This window comes from Lepidochelys kempii, chromosome 11 (genome assembly GCF_965140285.1).
Source record: "Lepidochelys kempii isolate rLepKem1 chromosome 11, rLepKem1.hap1, whole genome shotgun sequence".
Lineage (NCBI taxonomy): Eukaryota > Metazoa > Chordata > Testudines > Cheloniidae > Lepidochelys > Lepidochelys kempii.
The window spans coordinates 13,443,477-13,468,824 of record NC_136390.1 but is presented as its reverse complement, the minus strand read 5'-3'; the positions used below and the strand labels follow the sequence as shown (position 1 = coordinate 13,468,824).

General features: G+C 45.9%; 1 protein-coding gene across 2 annotated transcripts in view; it reads left to right on the top strand.

Moving 5' to 3' along the window:
• The window catches only part of LOC140895469 (protein mono-ADP-ribosyltransferase PARP14), a 36,008-nt gene extending 17,100 nt beyond the window's left edge, over positions 1-18,908 (top strand). For both annotated transcript variants that reach the window (XM_073305200.1, XM_073305199.1), the window contains 9 exons: positions 1,171-1,234; positions 2,047-2,196; positions 3,371-3,433; positions 5,169-5,336; positions 8,129-8,338; positions 8,431-9,039; positions 11,279-11,424; positions 13,919-14,093; positions 17,292-18,908. In XM_073305200.1, coding sequence (XP_073161301.1) covers positions 1,171-1,234; positions 2,047-2,196; positions 3,371-3,433; positions 5,169-5,336; positions 8,129-8,338; positions 8,431-9,039; positions 11,279-11,424; positions 13,919-14,093; positions 17,292-17,581 — 1,875 coding nt within the window. In that variant the 3' untranslated portion in view covers positions 17,582-18,908. The remainder of the gene's footprint in view (positions 1-1,170; positions 1,235-2,046; positions 2,197-3,370; positions 3,434-5,168; positions 5,337-8,128; positions 8,339-8,430; positions 9,040-11,278; positions 11,425-13,918; positions 14,094-17,291) is intronic.
• Positions 18,909-25,348: the final 6,440 nt, after the last annotated feature.

Below are 25,348 nucleotides of genomic sequence, written 5' to 3'. Positions count from 1 at the left end.
CAAACTCCTGTTTAGTTCAATGGGAGTTTGCCCTAGTGAAGACTTAGTGAAAAGTGAGTGAGGACCTCAAGATTTGGCCCACTAAGTGAGGATTACAGAATTGGGCTCTGAAAGATCAGCTGCTTCCTCATAGAAATCTGAAAACATGCTGTGTGAAATCATGGTGCCACTGAAGTCAAAGGAGGTTTACCCATTTACTTCATTGGGACCAGCATTTCACTCTCTTGAGAAACACTAGTCTTTTGTTTTTGTTGGTTGTTTTCCTTAGCTCATTATTAATAGAGAGATTTGCATGATGGCAGATTATTTGTTTAATCAGATAGTCAGTCATTATCTTCTGCATGTGACAGTATAATTGTTTCCATAGAAATCACTTGTGATGTCACAAACAGATGATTTTTTACTTAAAGTGTGGAAAACCTCCATAAGCAGATGACCCCTAAACCAAATAAATAAATAAATTAAAATAAAATATAATCCTGTTTTCTTTCATATGTAGCCAGTAATAAAACTCTGGGGAAGAGGAATTCAGAAAACCTGTACGTGTGTATCTTTATTCTGTATATGCATGAATATAATGTGCATATATTCAACATTGTTTCCGAACTGAGGTCCTGATTTTCAGACCTCATTCCCCACTCATGCTTTTTAAGCACCAGTGCTTCTGCATACAAGTGACAGGTGCTGCACTAGATGGCATTAGACAGTGCCAAAAATCAGCTAACCAATTCAGAACAAAGTAACTGCTTAGCAGTGTAAAGTTTCAGTAGGCTCAGGATTTTAAGGTTCAGTCTGCATTAGGCTCCCAAAATGTTTCTCACCTTTGCTATTACTGGCTCAGCTCCATGACTGGTAGAAATGTTGTATTAATGTAGACGAGATTCCCAGGGTTGTAGGCATTTTAAATGCTGTATTTTCTAACCCTGCTCAGAGTAGTTTTACAGTATTAAAGTACCTGCAGCCACCAGCACCTTTTTTCCACAAAAGTTCCTGTTACTCCCACCACTGACACCTAGACTCTGCTGTAAGGTGGACATTATGTGCATGAGATATCTCCAGTACAGATACATAGCTGTTAATTTTACTTGTGAGACTAGCAAGGTTTGCATCTGTCTCTGTTGGGCAAATCTCTGAAACCTTGTCTGCAGTACCTTTTGATTCTATTTCTAGGCATTTACAGATGAACTAGAATCTAGGACCAATGGGAATCTCCAGACTGTATCATCGAGTCCAAGTAAGGTTGTTTATTTGGATTGGGTTTTATAAATACACAGTTGACAGGAGAATGTCACGAGGACGTAAAATAGTCTAATGAACTGACATTCCTAAACCCGGGAGGTGAAAAACTCAGGGGAGAAAATCTTTTGTTATGGTGACATTCTTGCTCTTCAGGGATGCTGCCAGGCTTACTACATGGAGGAGAATCCACTGGTACTATACCGATAGATTGCAGTGGTTGCTGGGATTTAAAGATGCAATCACCATGCCAAGCGAACTACAGATAACATGCTACAAGAGCAACCACTAGAATGGGTGGGCTCCCAACAGCATCATTTCCCTTCTTCGTGCCCTTTTAGGCCATCTGTGAAGATTACCCCCTTCCTTCTGTAACCTGAATGGTCCACATGAAGGTATCCAGCAGATGTAGTTCCTTTCCATTTATTAATTTGCAGGAGAGAAATGCTGACAGCACAGTATGTGAGTGAACAGCACGCAACACCAGAGATTTGTTCAGGATAATGTAGAACCTATTCCCTCTTCCGTTGAAGTTCATAGCAAAATTGCATCAACGTCAATGGGAGTAGCAATGGGTCCACAGTATTTAAACTGAAAGAGTTCTATGTCTCCCAGGTCCTATGGCCTGAATAATGGAAAGCAGAAATAAAAAATCTGGGTTAGAGAATATTGGAGTCAAAGAGGATACTTTATATCTGGAGATCCCAATCTGTGAACTCTGTACTGAATGTACAAAGCATACATAAGCTCAAGGGAATAGCACTTTTACTAGGACGGACCACTCTTAATGTATTTTTATTTTCCTTGCAGTTTCTTCTGGGCGTGTTTCAACCCCAATATTGGGAGTTCATGAAATGCAGCTTGGTTCCATTATATTCCAGGTAGCAACTGGCGATATCACCAAGGAAAATACAGATGTGATTGTAAACATATCAAATTCATCATTTAATGCCAAATCAGGTACTTATTGAATATCTATTAATTTAATGATAAATTCACTGCCACTTTTTGGAAATGGAGGGAGCCTTTTTTTCACGCTGGAAAAGTGGGATGGCAAATGTCTGTGCTTTGTGTTAGTTTGTTACATTAAAGGCCATCAGTCTTTTCCTTTCATTTCTGGGCTGTGGTTCTCCAACGTTAGTGCTATTCCCAGTGGGAATTTTCCATTGTGAAATGTATCACTTAGACCAGTAGAACCCAGCTTTGCAGCATTTGAGAGCCTCTTCGTCTAACAGAATTGCAGAGAGCTAATAAATAATGGCTGAGTCCTCTCCTGACATTGAGTTGGGATGTTTCAAGATAGAAACACAAAGCCAACACATAGCAATACAACCTCATGACACAAAATAATATCAGGGTACCCAGGCATAGGTCAGAGCCGCCTGAAGAGACAATACCCTTGTTCTCTCACTCTCTAGCCTATGCTGTAATGTTGATTTCTCCCCGCAAAAAAATTCTAAATATATTGGTAGGTGCCTATTCTGCTTCCTGGGGGCCTGACCCATTAGCTAATATATGCAATATGAGGTCATGTAAAGGACTGCCCATAAGTAAATTAACATTCACCATGCCCTGCCAACCCTCAGTCCACCCCGCTCCTCAGGAGCCCAAGAAATAAGATGGGTCTTGCCTAGAAGGTTAACAAACTTAGGCTCTGGCATTCTGTGGAGGTGAGTCAGTTCCAAAGTCGAGGACCCCACACAAAAACACCCTGCCAGCAGCCCTCATTTGTGTCAAGGGGGCTTCAACTTGAACATCTCTGCTGATTCCAGCAGTAGCAGCATGACACAGAGAAAGAGGCAATCTGTCAGGTAACATACCATGGTGACTGGCGTACTGTTAACCAAGAGAGCTATGAAATAAAGTTAATTTGTAAATGGAGTATATTCTTTGCAGGCAATATGAGATGTTATGCAGATTACTGAATACAGTGTGGATTGGTGGGGCTCAGCATCTTGTCAGATCTGTCCCCATGGGAGTTTTGGCTATTCAAGGAATACAGAATGTGGCTGTTAGTGCATGAAAATGTGGCAGGGAAAAGTTTATGAGAGTTTTCATACATGTGTGAGGTGATTTTTGGGTAACAACAGTTAAACTGACTGAGCAAACTGACATGTTTTCTCATTTATTTAAGGTGTCTTCAAAGCAGTGATGGAAGCTGCCGGACCCCAGGTTGAACTAGAATGTGCTATGCTTGGTATGATGCAACATATATTCCATTTGATTCCATTAGTATAGGTTTCAGAGTAACAGCCGTGTTAGTCTGTATTCGCAAAAAGAAAAGGAGTACTTGTGGCACCTTAGAGACTAACCAGTTTAGAATGAGCTGTAGCTCACGAAAGCTTATGCTCAAATAAATTATTAGTATACCTGCTCTTTCCAAAATTTAAATGGCTGCTTATGCTTAGTCATGATGTTACAATCCCCCAGTTGGACCATATAATTATAATAGGAAATTACATTACATTAAATAAAATTGTGCTGGCTTTTTTGATTTTTGAAAACGCTGCTCTCACGGCACCCACATTATTTTTGCAAAAGGAAGATAATTTGGAAGAGAGGCTATTTGATCCTAATGAGTACATGGGAAGTAGTACTCATGGGAAGTAGTGCAACCATAGGCTCCTATTTATGAAGGTACTTTAGCACATGCTTAACTTTCAGAATTTGAAGAGGCCCATTGGCTTCAGAGTCACTTTAAGCTCATGATTTAAACTCGCCTAATTAAAGTTAGGCACATGCTTGATGTACCTTCTTGAATTGAGGCAATAGCCATTTTGAGACTGATCCCACTGGATAAGACAATGGGAGCTTTGCCATGGACTTAAGTGGGTGCAGCATCAGGCTCTTAGATTATCAGTGTCTCTCCTTTTGTATTCAAAAGTGCACAGTTGTTGTTAATTGAAATGATGTAACCCAATAGGTACTGTCTGTGAGCTCTTTTACAGTATTTGGATTCTGCCAAACCGGTGCCGAAATTAAACCATTGCCAGCTATGGCTGGCACCCATTAGGGCAAGAAAAACCCTTAGTGCGCATCCTGAATCACAAAATGAAATAGCGCCCCCATGATTCTGGCAGTTCAGTTCCAATATTGCACCTTTTGCTTCAAAATTTTTCACTTTTGGCAAATCTGTGGATTCTCCCCCTTTATTAGTCTGATCCTTGCCCTCAACTCCCAAGCCAATGGGAGTTGAATGTGTTCTGCAATTAGCAGGATGAGCGCATAATCTCACAATCAGTTTCTTGCCTTTCTGCATAGTAGTGCTATTTGTACCGTTGCGCTCATGAGTCCATCAGTTTTTTGCCGTATAAGCTCTTTTTGTTGTGTTTATAACTCATTTTAAATGACCTAGCACTTTTAAAGGATTTTATTACGTGTGCCTTAGCTTCCTTGCAAGAGCCCAAGTGATTTTGAGGAGTTTCTCATGCAGAGGTATTGTGCACATTCCATTGATTCACATTTTAGGAAATGTTGATAATACAAATAAAATTATTTAAATTTCATATACTTAAAAGGTCGGTTGTGTTAAATTGTAAACTATTATTTGATGAGCACCCAGATTTCAGTCATAAGTAAAACAGGAAATTCGGAGCACGTACGAAGTTCATCCCCAATTTAAGATATCAGCGTAAAGAAAATTTAAAAGCAGAATGTTAGCAGTGAAAACGTTAATCAGATGAAGCTGGTGGAATGTCAAGACCCTGTATGGGTAAAACATTCAAGATGGATTTGCTTTCCACTTTCCTGTTTGCAAATACCAGGCATGTTTCTAACCAGAAGCTATATTCTCATCTGGTGTAGATCAGCATGGCTCCATTAAAGACATTGGAACTGCTCCATTGTGCACCACTTGAGGCTCTTGTCCTTTGTTATTATAAAGTGTTGATCTCTTTATTTTGTGTGTCATATTTTTTTCTTCTATCTTCTAGCCTTGCAGCCTCACAGTGGCTTTATAACCACACAAGGTGGAAAGCTGATGTGTGGTAAAATTATTCACCTCGTTCATCAGAAAGATGTTAAAGCTCTGGTCTCTAAAGTGCTCCAGGAGTGTGAACTGAGGAAGTACACATCTGTTGCCTTCCCAGCAATTGGAACAGGTTTGTTTTTTCTTAGTAGATTTTGAAAGGAAAAGCAAAATCAAGATCACTGTAGTAAGTTTACACACAAACTCATACCAGCAGTGTAATGTTAAAATTACAGATTTGCATAGCAAGTATCCATATGGTATTAGCTTCTAAAGGCCTGATGCTACTCTTACTGATTTCAGCCGAAGCATATTCTGGTCCGAAAGTAGCCTAACTACTTGGTTCAGCTGGCTTGCTATAGACAAAGTGCGTATCACAACATTGGCAGGTAACTCTATGGCTGAGGGGCTTCATTCAGTGGAGAGATATTGAAAAAGCATGCAGTAATGTACAGTCACCTGGCTAAGGGAGGTGCCACTTAATGATACCAGAGCTGAGTGAATAGCTGACTTTTTCAGGGGCAGAACTTTAAATTCTGAAAAAAAAAATTCAGTTTGGTTCTAATCAAAACTGATATATTTTTTTTCTTGCCAAAATAAAAATTAAAAAAAATTTTTTTTTGATTTGCATCAAATAAAGCATTTAGTTTAGCCCCAAATCATTTTTTTGGTTATTTCATTTTGTGTTGTTCTTCTCCCGTTTTTTTCAGTTAGCTATATCCTGAAACATCACGCCATTTAGAAAGGAAAAGTCAAAATGTTTTGTTTCTAAATGGCTGAAACAATCTGTTTCAACTTCTTTGGGGGAAAAAACCCTCAAAAACTGGTCACCAAATTCGCAAGTAGTTTCAGAGCCCTGAAAAATGAAAATTTTTGTCTAAAATATACATTGACACTAATGCAGGGGTGAAAGTAAGTTAGAGGACTTACCAGTACGCTGGAGTCCTGAACAGGGGGCATGGCCTCAACCGGAAGAGGCAGGGCCTTAAATCTCTGTTAAATCTGTTAAATCTCCGTTTAATCTTCATCTGATTGATCAAGATTTAAAGGGCCCCTGGCTCCCAGCCACCACTACCGCAGCTGGAGCCCCGGGCCATTTAAATCACCCCCGAGCTACCAGCTACAGAGGCGGCTGGGAACCCTGGGGCTCAGGGGCGATTTAAAGGGCCCAGGGCTCCAGCTGCCGCTACCGCAGCAGAGCCCCGGGCCCTTTAAATCACTGAGGAGCCCTGGGGGCTCCTGGCTGCCTCCGCTACCCCGGGGCTCTGGGCTCTGGCAGAGCTTTAAAGGGCATGGGGCTCTGCTGTGGTAGCAGCTGCTGGAGCCCCGAGCCCTTTAAATCCCCACCTGAGCCCTGCTGCCCGACCCCTGGGATAGCGGCGGCCGGGCTCCATCGGGGATTTAAAGGGCCCCGGGGCTCCAGCCGCCGCTACCGCTCCAGCCATTTAAATCCACTCTGGAGCCCTGCCGCCACTACCCCAGGGCTTTAAATTGCTGTCTGGGAAAGCCAGTCCCGGTACAGCACACCGGCTTACTTTCACCTCTGCACTAATGTGACATTACCTAGGAAAAACATGTTGCATTACAATATTTCTGCTTTGCAAACTATTTCTCCAAGACCGTAGACATGTTTTAGTCAAGATATATATTTATATGATAACTTCAAATGTCAGTGAACACTCTGGTGTCATTTTAAAAAAAACCTGTAACATTTACTTAAATGAGTAATTCTGTTGTCTTCAACAGAACTGTTAGCATGAGCAGGATTATCTGTGTAAGAGTGGCAGGATTGGGCCACATGTTAGTAAAAAAGCGAGACATTCAGAACTGTTAGGGTAGCCTCTAAGACCACTTCCACACGGCTCCCCAAGAACTCAGTTCTTGTCACTCAGGTTCCTTTATCTGGCATACAGCAAAGCTATACTGAGTTGTTCACACTCAAATGTAGCAGGTAGGTACAGGATATACCACACATCCGAAGTAATGCAGAAACCCCCTTCTGTTATGTACATTTATACATTACATTGCATTTACTTTACATTGCATCACATGTTTTTGGATTGGCTTGGACACTTTGTAGGAACCAATCCCTGTACAGTGTTCACAGTCCATGCACGTCTTACCCTTTACCTCATCTTAAGTTTCGGGCTTATCTTGTCTATTGTTCTCTCATCCAGTTAAAAGCTGTTAGTATTGTTATAGAAATGTGTTATATCCATTTGTCAGTGAAATTATACTTTATGAAAATGGCAGACTAATAGCTCTTGCTTCAGTTATGGCATCAAAAGATCTGCACTTTAGCAGGGATGTTGGTAATATGGATCTTTTTGGGGGGAGAGACAGAGAATGACATCTTCACAGTCTGCCACCTGTCAGCTAATGATTGCAACCAGAAAAACATTGGAGCCAGGTTTCTCTTTGAGCTTACAAAGTAACTTTCTTTTCACAATATATTATTTCCTCAAACTGTGTTTCATATCTGGTTATGCTGACCTCATTATAAGAATGAGACTATATTGCCTTTTAAAAGGATGTTTCAATAAATCATCGTAGTCATATTTATCTGTTGTAATTATGAAGAATGAAGTCCTGTGTTTAGCCACAGAACAAGTACAGCACAGATATAGCAGCTGTGCAATATACCTCAATTTTGACTTGGAGGTATTACCTTTATTATTATTATTATTTTATTATATTACTTTACTGTGTTAAGTGTCAACAGTGTGTTTGGCCCTATACAAAAAGAGTTTCTACCCTGACGGCTTGCAGTTTAGAAAATAGACATTTTTTGATCTTTTTGCTCGGACTGTTCACAACGTCTTCAGATAGTACAAGTAGGGAGCAGAGAGGCTCTTTGATATAGAGAGCATCTCAGTTCACATACTGTTCACCAGCAAATATGTATTTTTTATTTATTTGTTACAGGTCAGGCAGGGCGGAATCCAGCTGAGGTAGCTGAGGACATGATGGATGCTATAGTTGAGTTTGCAAGTACAAAAGCAGTCCAGCATGTGAAAAAAATTAAAATAGTCATCTTCCAGCCACAGATGCAAAATGTATTTTATGCAAGTATGCAGAAAAGAGAAGGAGATACAATTTCACCAACATCAGAATCATGGCTTTCTAAGTTAACTTGTGAGTAGTGAGTGTTTTTTAAATGGGTACATAAAATTAAATATTTTCTAAAATAAAAGTTACGTAATTACAGACCTTATACTTCATTGCAGCACTTTTAATGGGCAAAAAACGTCCTACTGGAAAGAAACGTGGATTCGTGCTGGAGAAGAAAATTGAGTTAGCCATATTTCAGATTTGTGGTGAAAGCCAAAAAAATGTGGCAGCCACTGAATCTTGGATAAAAAGTCTGATTTTAAAAGAACAGTATGACAACATTATTTCAGATGAATTAATTGACAGTTTTGGTGAAGCAGAAGCTAAGAAACTAAGTGAACTCCAGAAAAGCCTACATATTACCATTCATGTGGAAACCAAGGAAACTCCTCCTTTTGTTAGAGTTTCTGGTATAACTAGAGATGTCTATGAAGCTTCCATGAAAATTCAAAACATGATCAAAAGAACTAAAGATAACCAAGAAGAACAATCAAAGGCAAAACTTGTCAGCAATTTAGTACAGTGGAAGTATTCCATAAACAAGGTGCATTTCACAGACTTTGACCCTCTGATAAATATGCACTTAGAGGATGCTAAAGTAGCTAAAAAAACTCAAATTAATATCAAACTCCTCAGGAAGGACTACAAGGTAGACATGAAAAATCTATGTGCTACAGATGAACAAGGAACAGTTATAATCATTCAGCGTGAGCCAAAGGATGAAGGTAAATTAAAGCTTTGTTGAGCTGTTCTTCATAGCTTTATTATTAATTATTATTATTTTGTTATTGCATGAAGGGTCTGACAAAATACACACACTTTCATTCATATGTAAAATTCTAAATAATGCTAGTCTGTTTGCTTAGAAACTATTAATGATTCTGAACATATATTTAAACATATTGAGCTTGAGTCTCTTCTCACTTACACTAGTGTAAAACTAGTGTAACAACATGGACTTCAGTAAAGTTACCCCTTATACCAGTGTGAAGGGGTAAAAAGAATTCAGATTTCTCAGTCATCCAACAGCAATGCTTCTAGTCTAGATGAAGACTTATGCCCAGAAGTAAACCTATCTCTTGCCATACATTTTCAGTTGCTAGGCATTACCTACCACTGTCAGTGATTCCACTTAGCAATTTTAGTTTGAAATGTAACAGCAGCTGTGTCAGAAAGCCAGCACATAATTTTAAACTGAGTTTCATAGAATCATAGGACTGGAAGTGACCTCGAGAGGTAATCTTGTTCAGTCCCCTGCACTCATGGCAGGACTAAGTATTATCTAGACCATCCCTGACAGGTGTTCGTCTAACCTGCTCTTAAAAATCTCCAGTGATGGAGATTCCACAACCTCCCCAGACAATTTATTCCAGTGCTTAACCACTCTGACAGAAAGTTTTTTCTAATGTCCTACCTAAACCGCCCTTGCTGCAATTTAAGCCCATTGCTTCTTGTCCTATCCTCAGAGGTTAAGAAGAACAATTTTTCTCCCTCCTCTTTGTAACAACCTTTTATGTACTTGAAAACTGTTATCGTGTCCCCTCTCTGTCCTCTTGTCCGGACTAAACAAATCCAATTGTTTCAATCTTTCCTCAAAGGTAAGGCCCTACCAAAATCAGGGTCGATTTTTGTCTATTTCATGGTCATAGGATTTTAAAAATAATAAATTTCACGGTTTCAGATACTAAATTTGTGGGGTCCCAACCCCAAAGGGAGTCATGGGAGGGGAGTTGCAAGGCTGTTGTACAGGGGTCGCGGTATTGCCACCCTTACTTCTGTGCTGTTTCTGGTGGCCGCGGTGCCTTTAGAGCTGGGCAGCTGAAGAGCAGCAACCGCTGGCCAGATGCCCAGCTCGGAAGGCAATACTACTGCTAGCAGGGCACCGTGGTTGGCGGGGGTTTCCCGTGGTCACCCTACCATACACACACAGCCAGCCCAAGGCCCGTTTAACCCCAGAATGCTGGGGCGCTGGGCCTGTAGCCAGGGAGGGGCAGGGCTGGGGGAGCCCTGGCCAAGGGCTCCTTCAGTATGCCAGACTCCAGCTGCTGGTCCTGGCTGGGCTGCCTCTTCCCCTGCAGGGGCTTCTCCCAGGGCCGGGTCAGACCCAGCTCCAGGAATCTTCCCCGACTGCAGGAAGCTCTGCAGCTGTCGGCCGGGAGCCCAGCTCTGAAGGCAGCACCACGGCCAGCAGTAGTGCGAAAATAAGGGCGCCATGGTATGGCGCTGCTGCTGGCCGTGGCGCTGCCTTCAGAGCTGGGTGGCCAGCCAGCAGCCACTGCTCTCCACCTGCCCCGAATATACTAAACTGTAAATGTGCCTCTGTTCTTTTCCATATTTCATTGTGGATTATGTTTTCCAAAACCTTTTACAGTAATGCCAGTAGAACCGTATTCAGACCCCTGACACAGCAAAAGTACATGTTTATGTACTGGATCAGGACCTCCATAAACAAATATCTCTTACTGACAGAAGAGTGAATTAGCTGTAGCCATATTCTTTCTCAGCTTAATCACTTTGCTAATAAATCATTTGATTTACCGATATAATTTTATAAGCAAGAAGCAAATACCATTCCATATAAAAAAGATCCAGTCTTGCCACTCTTTACTCACATGAATTGTCCTTAGTCATGCGAGTTGTCCCGTTTACCATAGTTTGTACCCTGAGGCCCAAAATGTTGAGTGGTCCAGAAGTAATGAGTAAAATTTCCCAACATTTCTAAACTTTACTTTAGTTAATTGTTTTTGTTTGGTAAGTGAGAGCTCAGATTGGTAGCAAAACAGAAAATCTAATCTGTGCTACAGAAGCCATGGTGTATTCATGGCAAAGAATAGTCTTGCCAAAGAATCTGTGGAAGAAAAGAATCGATAATAGGTGCTCTTTTTTCAGTTTTTAATAAGGCACAAGCCCGTATAAGCAGAGTCAGTTCTTGCTGTATTTATTAACAAAATGTTTACTTTGCAGGTAAACAGTTAGTAGCGTTCCCTAAAGAGTGGTGTGATATGAAACAAGAACGTGTCAAAGTGGTTATGATAAATACAGCACAGCAAGAATATCAAGATGTTCAGAAGAAGTTTCTAAAAACCTGCTCCACATTCAAAATAGAGAAGGTGAAGTAACATGAGAGTGAAGTTTTTTGTTTGTTTTTTAAACAGAAACTTTCATCTTTTATTTTTTATTAAGTATTTATTTGTAGTCACCCCTTCCAGTTCTGTATTTCCCCAACACTACACACTGAGGTTATTGATAAAATCCAAAACTTCATTGCAAATCTAAGGAAATTTTCCGTTCTAATATCATATGATAGTGGCTGTCAACGCTTAGATCAGTGGTCCCCAAACTGTGGGGCTCCTAGAGGGCATGGAGGAACATTTGGGGAGGTGTGGTGAGGCCTGGGCCAGCCTCGCAGGGAGGGAGCATCACCCAGCCCTGCTCTGCCCCAGCTCTGACCCCAGCTTTGGTTTGCAGCTCCTGGCCCCGCTCCCAGCCACAGCTGTGGATCTGGACCCTGCCATGGCTCCACTCCTGGCCCTGGGTTCCGACCTGGGCCACAGTCCCAGCCCCAGCCATGGCTCCACTCCTGGTAGCGGCCCCAGCCCCCAATCCCAACTGGGCTCTGCTCCTAGTCACGACCTCGGCTCCCAACTGTGGCTCCGGCCCCGACTCCGCTCCTGGCCATGGCCCCAGCTGCATCTCCACCGCTGGCTCCACTCCTGGCCACGGCCTTGGCTCCCAACCATGGCTCCTGCTCCGGCCACCGGCACCAGGTCCTGACACCAACACTGGCTCCCAACCACGATTTCAGTTCCCGCCCCACTCCCAGCCCCCAACCGTGGCTCCGGGGGGGCGCGGACAGAGTCCATTATGGTTATGGGGGGGCACGACAGAAAAAGTTTGTGGACCCCTATCCTAGGGTGATTGGGCATTCAAGCAGTCTGTGTTCAGTATCCCCAAATTATGAGATATTGAAGGTAATTTATTTATGAAATATAGGCTTACACACATACATAGTCGGAAATCAACTGAAAATCTGTCTGCTGTGAATGTTACAGTAAACCATCTCTAAGAAACAATCAGATTAATCTCCACCAAGTAAATGATTGACTCTTGAAGTCCTTACTTATGCAAACCTCTCATTGAGCCAAATCCTGCTTCTTCGTCTACAGTGCATTTTTATTGCTGAAAGGAATCAGGATTAAGGAATCCTGTGCAGGAGATCTGCACATATCTCTGCATTGTGCGACTCTGTCCTGTAGGAAGCGAAGAACCAACAGCCCATTGTACATGGTGGGAGGCAGGCAAGGGGAACATTGGGTCCAGGAGAATGGCACCTACTCTACACAGATCCTTCTGCAGGTGGAGAGCTGGTTGGCCACACACACTTCTGCAGCCCTGAGGCTACAGTAGCAGTCATAGAGCAATTCCTTTAATCCGCAGAGATTAATCCACAGCTTGGGGGACAGATTCCTTCCCTGTGAGCCCCATAGGGAGATCCCCTTCAAGCTATGTGCTGGTTCCAGGATACAGGCCCCTGACTTCAGTAAGTTTTGCCTGAATATAAATTGTAAAACACTTTACAAAGGTGTCAGCATCAAGGACAAAGCGGAATTAGTTAACATGAAAAGGGAATATAACTAGGAGAAATCAGATGAAATTAAGAATGAGGAAGTATTGTGAATATCCCAGGACACTTGCCAGTGGTGAGATCCTCTATCCTTGAGGAATAATGTTCTGAGAGAATAGAGGAATGCCATAGCACTTGGCACATTTAAAAAAATATATGGAGCAAAATGCTAATTAGCATACAGTGGGAACAGTTATGCAATGGCATGACCTAAGCAAGCTTCTCCAGCTCTAGATTCTATTAACATTAATTTGCCAGTTGGAAGCTTTTATACCAGTGCTCTCTGGGCCAGCTCCAACAGGAACATTTCCTATTGACTTCAGTGGGAGTTGGATCAGGGCTTTGATGCCGATATACCAGGTTGATCCCTGGAACCATTTCCTTACAAATAGATTGCTTTCCTGAGTAGGCCAGCAAAATTTGCTCCCTGGAAGTGTATTCTTAAATGGCAGTTTTCAGCGGGCTAAGTTATACAATTGAGGACATAGTTTTAACTCCCAAGTTGGGATCTAGAAAAGAAGCTTGTTCTTGTAAAAGCATAATGGTAGCTCTACAATTCTCCCCTTTAATGGGAGAACTGTCAGCAAAAAGTTCAGATGTTCAGATGTCTTACTCAAAAGCCCCTTTTGCTGCTGGCAATACCACAATAGCAGAATACAACAGCATACCTCTAAAAACGTTATCGTTTTGCTGAGAACATGCCAGTGTTTGCTCCACATACTTGGCACATGAGGCAAAGCTCAAGTGATTAAAAGAAAATAGTCAAACTAAAGACTTTTTCTAGGTTATCATATTCTGGTTATTTATTGGTTCACATTCTGTAATGTTTGGATTTCCAGCGTCCCAACTCTAAATAGACACCACACGGGCAGAGTGATCTGAAAACCAATTAATTTATATTTGTTATTTTTTTTAATGCTTTGCTGTCATCCTAGATATTGGGCATTATCAATAATGTGTTTTATTTTCTAACTTTGCAGATTGAAAGGATACAAAATCCTTACCTGTGGCAGACCTACCAAATCAAAAAACAGTCGCTGGACAAAAAGAATAGCAACACAAATAATGAGAATCTCCTATTCCATGGAACACCTAGTTCCTCACTGAGCACAATTAATTACAATGGGTTTAATCGTGGTTTTGCTGGAAAGAATGGTAAATTGTTATTCAAAGCAAGTTAATTTCCTAAACAGGGAATGGATGAGTGAGACATGATGTGTGATAATGGTGTCATATGCACAGTGCATGGTGAGGAAAGAGGCAAAGAATTAGTAAATATGGGGAATAATTCTGTATGGAGGGAAGGAAGTATTAGATGACCTAGTAGACTCTTCTGTGCATGCCTTGAGCATATCCTAAAGGGATGTTAGGAATCATTAAAAAAGGGATAGAGAATAAGACTGAGAATATCTTATTGCCCTTATATAAATCCATGGTATGCCCACGTCTTGAATACTGCGTACAGATGTGGTCCCCTCATCTCAAAAAAGATATACTGGCATTAGAAAAGGTTCAGAAAAGGGCAACTAACATGATTAGGGGTTTGGAACGGGTCCCATATGAGGAGAGATTAAAGAGGCTAGGACTTTTCAGCTTGGAAAAGAGGAGACTAAGGGGGGATATGGTAGAGGTATATAAAATCATGAGTGGTGTGGAGAAAGTGAACAAGAAAAAGTTATTTACTTGTTCCCATATATAAGAACTAGGGGCCACCAAATTAAATGAATGGGTAGCAGGTTTAAAACAAATAAAAGGAAGTTCTTCTTCACACAGCACACAGTCAACCTGTGGAACTCCTTGCCTGAGAAGGTTGCGAAGGCTAGGACTATAACAGGGTTTAAAAGAGAACTGGATAAATTCATGGAGGTTAAGTTCATTAATGGCTATTAGCCAGGATGGGTAAGGAATGGTGTCCCTAGCCTCTGTTTGTCAGAGGGTGGAGATGGATGGCAGGAGAGAGATCACTTGATCATTACTTGTTAGGATCACTCCCTCTGGGGCACCTGGCTTTGGCCACTGTCACAAGACAGGATACTGGGCTGGATGGACCTTTGGTCTGACCCAGTATTGCCATTCTTATGTTCTTATATGAGAATTGTTCATATGTCACCATCCGTCCAGGCTCTGAAGTGCGCTATTGTATTCAGTAGTTATGAAATGCCTAGCTAATGAGTTCCGATATACCTGTGCTGATATCTTAATTACGCAGCTGTTTATTCTTATCAGACAGACAGATCATTCCTTAAGCTAAAGGGTTTTCTTATGTTTTGGAGGGTTTATAAGTCTAGCCAGATAACATGCTTTCATTATTGGTTAATTTGAAGGCTTTTATTTTCAGTTTATTTGTACTGTTTATTGGAGGGGTGGGCAAACTTTTTGGCCCGAGGGCCATATCTGGGTATTGAAATTGTATAGCGGGCCATGAATGCTCACAAAATTGGGGGTTAGGATGCGGGAAGGGGTGAGGGCTCTGGGGTGGGGCCAGAAATGAGGAGTTCAGGGTGTGGGAGGTGGCTCCGGACTGGGGCCGGAGGTTGGGGTGCAGGGGGGGACTGAGGGCTCCAGCTGGGAGTGTGGGCTCTGGGGTGGGGCTGGGGATGAGGGGTTGGAGGTGCAGGAGGGTGCTCTGGGCTGGGACCGAGGAGCTCAGAGGGCAGGAGGGGGATCAGGGCTAGGGCAGGGGGTTCGGGTGCAGGAGAGGGTCAGGGGTGCAGGCTCCAGGCAGTGCTTACCTCAAGCAGCTCCTGGAAGCAGCGGCATGTCCCCCCGTTCCCTATGTGGAGGTGTGGCCAGGCAGCTCTGCATGCTGCCCCATCCGCAGGCACCGCCTCTGCAGCTCCCATTGGCCACGGTTCCCGGCCAATGGGAGCTGCGGGGGCGGTGCTGGGAGGGGCAGCATGCGGAGCCCCCTGGCTGCCCCTATGTGTAGTAGCCTGAGGGACGGCACATGCTTCTGCTTCCAGGAGCCGCGTGGAGCCACAGCATACATGGAGCAGGGTAAGCCCTGGACCTCACTCCCTCGCGGGAGTGTGAAGGGCCAGATGTGGCCCCTGGGCTGTAGTTTGCCCACGCCTGGTTTATTGTCTAAAAATCGTAAATTGTGAATAAGATCTGAGGAGTTTATCAATGTCAAGTGGTTAATCCCTTGGCCCGTGCACAATATCAGCTGCAGACAAGCAGAGAGAGATCATCGTACTTTGCAAATCTAAAATCATTTAAAACTTTGGTGGCCTTTGTGAAAGTTGATTATATTATGAAATGTATTACCTACCTCACAAAAACTGTTAATCAGAACAGTCACTGCCTGGCTTCCTTGTTCATGCTCAGCTGCGATATTACAAAGTGAATGGACATAGAGATACAACCAATTATCTTTTCTGCCTAGAAAATGGTGCCACCTTATCAGATATGAGACAAATTGGCTGAACAGTGTGAGGAAAGCTTCCGCGGCTGCTTGTGCTGTATCTGTTCTTGGGGATAATTAGATGACACCACTCAATCGGGCACTTTTCACAGGAGTTAAATTTAATATATACATTCTTCCTCTTTAACTAGCGTTATGGACAACTCTGTTACATATAAATCTGAGATGTTCTGCACTGATCATACAGTTGTCTTTGGGTGCTACAAACCAAAACATTGTATTTGGCGCCGAGACTATCTGAGGCCCTGATTCTGCAAAGACTTGCGCCTGTACTTAGCTTTAAGCACTGAACTCAGTTGGATTACTCAGAATACATACTTTGCAGGAGCAGGGATAGTATTCTACATGACACAATGAACAGATGTGATGCACAGCAAAGAGCAGACGGGGCAAAGAAGGATGAAGCCTTTAGCAATATGATTCAATTCCCTGCATATATTTTTGACTATTTGCATTAGAAGCTTTCTCCCACTTTCAGAAAAGAGAAACAGGTCCCAGATGAAGAACCATGATTCCTCCGCCTCTGTGAAGTATAATTAGAATATTATAATTACAATTATATAATCTTATAATTAAAAAATTCTAAATGTTTGCCATGTGGGATAGTGGATAGATGGATAGGATAGATAGAAAACTACACAATGACAAATAGAGGGAGAAAGTTTAACCTCCTTCACCATAAGGCAAAGTAAGTCTGCATGACTATTAGCTCAGTGATAAAGTGTCATCTCAGTAAACTTATGATTGATATTTTGGTACAAGGGCCTATTCCAAGTGAGGCTGGAACGATGCTGTCAGACTCTTAATTTTAATTTCAAATGATCCTTTTTCACTGATAGAAGAGAAGGTTGCGTGTTTTAGGGGTTACATAAAAATGAAAGTCTTGTTGTTCTTTAAAAGTTTTCAAAACTTTGTCTTTCTGATCACAGGTGCAGCAATTGGAAATGGAACCTATTTTGCTGTTGATGCCAGTTATTCTGCTCACGATGGATACTCTAGACCCGATGGGAGTGGCAGAAAATACATGTACCTTGCTCGAGTTCTCACTGGAGAATATTGCACTGGAAAAGCAGGATTAATCACTCCACCAGCAAAAAACTTGGCAGATCCTACTGACCTGTATGATAGTGTGACTGATAACATGGTTCATCCATCAATGTTTGTCATATTTAATGACATTCAAGCTTATCCAGAATACCTTATTACTTTTAGAAGATAAGATTTATTTTTTAAAAACAGTGGAAGAGGTTTTTTGGTGCCTTTATTTTTTGAATAATATCGCAAGGATAATTTTGTAACCAGAAATTTGAAGAATGAGAAAAGTACTGGCTTTCTTATAGCTCTTTATATTTTGGTTTATTGACTCAAATGACCATTTATATAGCCAATTGCCTAAATATATATAAATAATATTAAGGAGACCAGGTTAAGTAGATTTTAACATGCACCCTAACAGTGCTCATAATTTTGGTGTCGATGAGGAGCAATGTTCCCTCTAATTTTTGACAGGCCGTGTGCGCAAAAAATTTCTTCTGTACAAATTGTTGTGCTTCTGTGCAAATTTTTGTGCACATGGTGTTTAGGATCTGTGTGCACGTGCACACGCACACAGCTTAGAGGCAACAGTGGTTGTGAGAATAGCACATTCAGGCTAGGTAGATAGGGCTCTTAGCAGGAAGGGCTGTTGGATGCAATTTTTTGTTACCCACAACCTAAAGTAAACTGAGTGTAGCAGGCTGGTGCATCAGTAAGGATGCTGTTCACAGAACACATCATAAGGCACTGAATAGCTGAAAGAGAGTGTCTTTCAAACCCTCAGACGTGTATGCCACAAGCGTGGGGGCCCTTGATCTCAACTTTTTCCAAGTATACATATTAATCACTCTCAGCAAATTACTGCTCCTGGTTAGCTTAGGGTTCAAGGAAAACCCAAAAACATAGCCACAAAGCACATAAGTTACATTCAGTAAATCACCTTTGCCCCATCCTATTAATCTCCTACTTACTAGGGCTCATGTCTATATGGGTATTCTGCACATTTCTCTGTATTATCCAGATGCCTTTCTTCCCAGGTGCCTAGCTGACTGCTGGTGCTTTTGCACTTCATTCAGCATCCTGCAGAATCAATACATTCAAGTACAAAATCAATCCTTCTGGACTATTCAAGATAATCATCATATTGAGAAGGCTGGCATTCTTTCTGCACAATCTTGAGGCATAATAAGCCCTTTTTCTGTAAAATTATAACCTTGTATAGCTGGTAACCTCTGGGGATGTGTTAAAATTACTGAATTCTAGAAAACGATTGAAAAGCCATCTATTGATAAGCTTCATAAAGCCAGTTTTAAAATATTTGTACTTCTGAAAATTAGGTACATTCATAACAGTGATATTAACTTCTTATGCTGCCACTTATACCACAGGGTCATATTTCTGGTGTCTTCAGTAAAGCTGTTAATTATTCTGAATAGTGAATGGTGTATTATAGGGTTATTAGTTATACCGCTATTAGAGACACAATCAATTAAAATGAACCTTTGTCTGAACATTTTTGTCTGCTATGATACAAGTGATACATAGGCTCACTATTACTGAAAGGGTTTAGAGAAAAATTAGTCTCTTTATTCAGTTTGTACATTATGTGTATTTGACAGCACTATGTGTGTAGGCCCTAATTCAGCATTTCACTTAGTACAAGCTTAAAGGTTTTGCTGAACAGAGATTGACTGATGCGGTGGGCCATCGACTGTTTAATTTTTGAAGTGATTCGGACAGTTTAAACCACAGGCTCTCTTCTTTGCCACTTGGTGTTCCCTTCTGCTCTGTTGCAGAAACTCTCCATCAAAGTGAATAATGCTTCCCACCAACCATGGTAAATGTTTCTATGGCAGTACATTGGAGATTTTATGATGCCCTATTTATTGGACCTTTGAGAAACAGTTAAAATACCGCATTGCACCTTAAGATTGCTAGAGAACCACTGCACATACACCAGAGATTTACTCTAGTGATGAGTTAATTGCAGCACAGCCACAAGAACAACCCCACCCCACAGTGGTAAGAAGGAGCAACATGAGGGGAGCATCTGGTTCAGAGTCTCCCTCTTTTCTAACACAGTAAAATATTTTTTATTATTTATAGAGCAATGTGTATCCGGCACTTTTCCAAAAAGGAAAGGACCAGTAGTGGCTGCCCTCCAGATTGCTATGGGGGAATCCCAGTCTCTGGATCCCAGGTGTTTTACGCTTCCCTGGGTCTCAACAGGCTGCAGCCCCGTTTCCTCCCTTGGCCTCTCAGACACATTTCTTGTGCACAGACCCTCAGGCTGCTGCCCCTTCACGGAAGTGGAAGCAGGGGTGCTGGAACGGGGACGCAGGGCTCTGGGTCCATGGCTCCCTACAGCTGCCCAGGAGGCTCTTACCAGGGCTGAGCTGCTGCTCCAAGGCCCCGTCCACTGGCCAGAGCCAGGCTGGGGTAAGAGTTGCACAAGCAGCTGTGGGGAGCCGTGGACTCCTCACCTGCCCTGGGCAAGTGTCCAGGGGGCAGGGACAGAGGCTGCTCTTGGGGGTCCCCCACCCCCAGCAGGTGGAGGGGCCCTAGCATTGCCAACTTTCTGATTTCAGAAAACCTAACACTCTTGTCCCAGCCACTGCCCTGTCCCTTCCCCAAGGTCTGCCCCGTCCCTTCTCTGAGGCACCGCCCCGCTCACTCCATCCTCCTTTGCTCACCCTCGCTCACTCGCTCATTTTCAACAGGCGGGGGCAGGGGGTTGGGATGTGGGAGGGGGTGGAGGTGGGGGTCCAGCTCGGGGTGCTGGCTCTGAGGTGGGGCCAGGGATGAGAGTTTGGAGTGTGGCTGAGGGCTGGGGAAAGGAGTTTGGGTGTGGGAGGGGGGGTGAGGGCTCCAGCTGTGGGCTCTGGGCTGGGGATGAGGGGTATGGGGTGCAGAAGGGGGCTCTGAGCTGAGGGGTTGGGCTGAGGGGTTTGGAGTGTGGGAGGAGGCTCTGGGCTGGGGCAGAAGGTTGGAGTGCGGGGGGGGGGGGGGCTACAAATAACTGGTTCAGGGTACAGGAGGTGGCTCAGGGCTGGGGCAGGGGGTGCAGGTTCCAGGCAGCACTTACCTCAGGCGGCTCCCGGAAGTGGCCAGCATCCCCCTCCTGCTCCTAGGCGGAGGCACAGCAAGGCAACCCCATGCACTGGCCCAGCCTGCAGGCAGCGCCCCCACAGCTCCCATTGGCTGCAGTTCCCAGCCAATGGGAGCTGCGAAGCCAGCGCTTGGGGCAGGGGCAGCACGTGGAGCCTCCCTGGCTGCCCCTGTGCCTAGGGGCTGCAGGGACATGGCGGTCATTTCTGTGAGCCACGCGGAGCCAGGGCAGGCAGGGAGCCTATCTTAGCCCTGCTGCACCCCCGACCAGACTTTTAATGGCCTGGTCAGCTGCACTGACTGGAGCTGCCAGGGTCTCTTTTCAACGAGGTGTTCCAGTTGAAAACTGGACACCTGGCAACCCTAAGAGGCCCAGGCTCCCCACCCGGCTCTGGCTTCCAGCTTAACTGGGGGCAGGGCCTTGGGGGAAGAGGTAGGGCAGGGGTGGAGCCAATGGGGGGGCAGGGGCCCCACTCCCTGACTTTTGGGACGGCTTCCCCCCCTAACCCTGGGCCATGATGACCAGAAACAATCAGTTCAATTCACTACGAATACTAATTTCTTTGCTTAATAAATCAATCAGCTTTAAATGAAAACTATGTTTTGATAAACTTTTTTCTTATGTATCCAATCCAGCATATTTAAGGTATTTATTTAATTTACAGAAATAAAATGCTGTTTTTTGCGCATTTGAGTTGAATTTCCACCCAAATAGAACTTGGCACAAATCTTAAGTAAAAAAATTAATCATCTAGTAAATAAGAATTGCATCATTCACCATTTTCTAACTGTTAAGTGCTGAAGAATGTTACTGTTCTTGGAGCTCCGATGTCAGCTGCGTTAGACTAGCAGACGGTGCAGCATGTTAATTCTGCAGACATCGATGTTACTCATAAGAAAGATCACAGGTTTGGTTCAGTGGCGAAGGTGCTCAGCCAGGTTTACTGTCGATGAAGCCCAGTTCCTCGTGCCCCAAAGGCGCTACGCGTACACCAACACATGTACGCCTGTGAGAATGGACCAGCTCAGTCAGCCATGGGAGTCTCTGCTGTCTCCTAGGCTGGACAAAAGTGCTCCTCCTATGACTTCCCCTTTTATACATTGGTAGAAACAAATTGCATATTACACTTCTGACGTGGTTAGTTACCACCCTTATCCTTGTATCTGCTAGTCTGAACAGAAAATCCTCTTCCATTATCCTGTTGTCCCATCTTTATCTTACTTGGGGCCAGTGTGTGCCTGTTCCTTCGCCTAGAAATGTGTTTATGCAGTTATTTGAGACCTCTAGATGTTCCTGTACCATCCTCACAAGTGAGGAATGTGCTTACTTGGTGTTAGCTAATAACTAGTATGTTGTTATTTTGCCTAGGCCAAGCCTATTCTGGTTCACAGCCTTTGGTTCACACTATTAGTTATGCCTAGGCCTGCAGCAAGGCCTACGCTAGAACTGGAATACATATAAGTTAAGCTAAAAAATGGCTTTAATAAATTTTTATAGATGTAATGAATCCTCCTGGTTAACAAATTTAGTGTAAAGGCTCTATTTAGTTGCAAATCAACATGTTTTAATGCTTAACAAACAAAGAGAATCAATCTATCTTTTGGAAAATAACCAAAATATGATTAAAATTGATTATTTAAATCAAGGTGTCCTGCCTGCTGATTTAAATAATGATTTAAACAGTTGATTTAAATCTATTCACCCTGCATGTTTACCTTTCCTCTGCGTGCGGCACTAGTAAAGCTACTTCTCAGTTCACTTAGACAAAAGCCTGTGCTTCTGAAGCATAGGTCGAGAGTTAACTGATGACCATGCCGTGCTGCACAAAGCAAGTGTCAAAATAAGGGATGGTCACAGTTGTGCAGGGGATAACTATACCAGACAACGCACAAAAGGCCTGATTTCCACCACCTCACAGACCACAGAACTGTTGGTGGAGATGCCCAGCTCGCTTACCAGGGGCCTTGCCAACCCAATCCCAAGCAGCCTTTCCCACTTTCCTCATTCCCCAGCATTGCTCCAAAGAGGTCAGCCCAGCCCACTGCATCTCTGCCTGGACTACACACCTCAGCCCAGCACTGCCTAGCAGAGCCCAGCACTGCCTAGCAGAGCCCATCTCTGCCTGGACTACCAAGTCCAGCCCAGCCCGCCCTAGTCCAGCCCAGCCCAGCCTACCCTATCTCAGCCTAGACTACCCGATCTCAGCCCAGCCCAGCCCATCTCAGCCTCGACTAGGGTTGCCAATTCTTACGGATTTTGCCAGGTGTCTCCCAGAATGGGTCTTGATCTCCCAAAGGCTACTGAAACCAATCCGGGAGATTTTAGGCCCCTAAAAGTCCAGTGGGTGGTGCACCTCAGCCCAGTCCAGTCCAGCCCAGCCCAGGCTACCTACCCTGGTTCCGTGGCAGCTGGCACATCCCTCTAGCTCGTAGGCACAGGGGCGGACAGGGGGTCTCCGTGTGCTGTCCCCACCATGAGTGCCAACTCCAGAGCTCCCATTGGCTGGGAACCACGGCCAGTGGGAGCTGCGGGGGTAGTGCATGCAGGCAGGGCCAGCGTGCAGAGCTGCCTGGCCGCCCTGAGCCTAGGTGCTGGACATGCCGGTCACTTCCAGGAGCTGCCCGACGTAAGCACCGCCCAGACGTAGCCCAACCCCCCTCCCAGAGCCCGCACCCCAACTGCCCTCCCTCACCCCAACCCCCTAACCAGCCTGAACCCCTTCCTGCACCCAAACTCCCTCCTGGAGTCCACATCCCCTTCTGCACCCCAACCCTCTGCCCCAGCCCTGGTCTCCCCTCCCGCACCCAAACTTCTTTCTGGAGTCCGCACCCCCATCTGCACCCCAACCCTTTGCCCCAGTCCTGAGCCGCTCCCACATCCAAACTCCCTCCCAGAGCATGCACCCCAAGACCTCTCCCACACCCCAACCCCCTGCCCCAGGCTCAGCCAGGAGCCCCCTCCCACACTCTGAACCCCTCAGCCCCAGCCAAGAGCCTGCACCCCAATCAGCGGTCAGCACTACCATGTTGCACGATGGACACTTGATTACTGGACTTAGCGGGGAGCGAAAGGGGGCTCTGGGCTGAGGTAGAGGGTTGGGGTGTGGGAGGGGGTACAGGCTCTGAGCTGGGGGTGTGGATTTCAGGGTGGGGCAGAAATGAGGGGTTCAGGGTGCATGAGGCCGCTCCGGGATGGAGCAGGGGGCTGTGGGAGTGTGAGGTCTCCGCTGGGAGTGCAAGGTCTGGGGTTCAGCTGGGGATGAGGGCTTGGGGATAGAGGAGGGTGCTCCGGGCTGGGACCAAGGGGTTCGGAAGTTGGGAGAGGGATCAGGGCTGGGGCAGGGGGTTGGAGCATGGGAAGGGGTCAGAGGTGCACGCTCTGGGCAGTGCTTACCTCAAACAGTTCCCAGAAGCTGCCGCATGACCTGCTTCCGGCTCTTACACAGAGGCGTGGCCAGGTGGCTCTGCCCCACCTGCAGGTGCCGCCCCCACAGCTCCCATTGGCCATGGTTCCTGGCTAATAGGCTGGGAGCCACAGAGTCAGCACTGGGGGAGGGGAGATGGAGGAAGTGTGCCTGCAGAGTCGCCTGGCTGCACCTCCACCAGCAACAGCAGGGGCAGGGAGCTGCTTGCGGGGAGCAGCCTGAAGTGAGCGCCCCCACCGACCTCAACATTTTTTTTTTTTTTTTACCACAGACTCGTTGCCAACCTCTGACCCCAACCCCCTGCCCCAGCCTGGTGAAAGTGAGTGAGAGTCAGGGAGAGCCAAGGATGGAGAGCGGGGGTGAAGTGAGGGGGGGCCCCCCTTGGTGAAGGGGCGGGGCCAGAGCGTTTGGGTTTGTGTAATTAGAGATTTCACAACCCTAGCCCGGACTACCCACCTCCCCTGAGCCCAGCCCCGCCCCGCCCGGACTACCCACCTCCCCTGAGCCCAGCCCCGCCCCGCCCGGACTACCCACCTCCCCTGAGCCCAGCCCCGCCCCGCCCCGCCCGGACTACCCACCTCCCCTGAGCCCAGCCCCGCCCCGCCCCGCCCGGACTACCCACCTCCCCTGAGCCCAGCCCCGCCCCGCCCGGACTACCCACCTCCCCTGAGCCCAGCCCCGCCCCGCCCGGACTACCCACCTCCCCTGAGCCCAGCCCCGCCCCGCCCCGCCCGGACTACCCACCTCCCCTGAGCCCAGCCCCGCCCCGCCCGGACTACCCACCTCCCCTGAGCCCAGCCCCGCCCCGCCCGGACTACCCACCTCCCCTGAGCCCCGCCCCGCCCGGACTACCCACCTCCCCTGAGCCCAGCCCCGCCCCGCCCAGCCCAGACTACCCACCTCCCCTGAGCCCAGCCCCGCCCCGCCCAGCCCAGACTACCCACCTCCCCTGAGCCCAGCCCCGCCCCGCCCAGCCCAGACTACCCACCTCCCCTGAGCCCAGCCCCGCCCCGCCCGGACTACCCACCTCACCTCCCCTGAGCCCAGCCCCGCCCCGCCCGGACTACCCACCTCACCTCACCTGAGCCCCGCCCCGCCCGGACTACCCACCTCCCCTGAGCCCAGCCCCGCCCCGCCCGGACTACCCACCTCCCCTGAGCCCAGCCCCGCCCCGCCCGGACTACCCACCTCACCTCCCCTGAGCCCAGCCCCGCCCCGCCCGGACTACCCACCTCCCCTGAGCCCAGCCCCGCCCCGCCCAGACTACCCACCTCACCTCCCCTGAGCCCAGCCCCGCCCCGCCCGGACTACCCACCTCACCTCCCCTGAGCCCAGCCCCGCCCCGCCCGGACTACCCACCTCACCTCCCCTGAGCCCAGCCCCGCCCCGCCCGGACTACCCACCTCACCTCCCCTGAG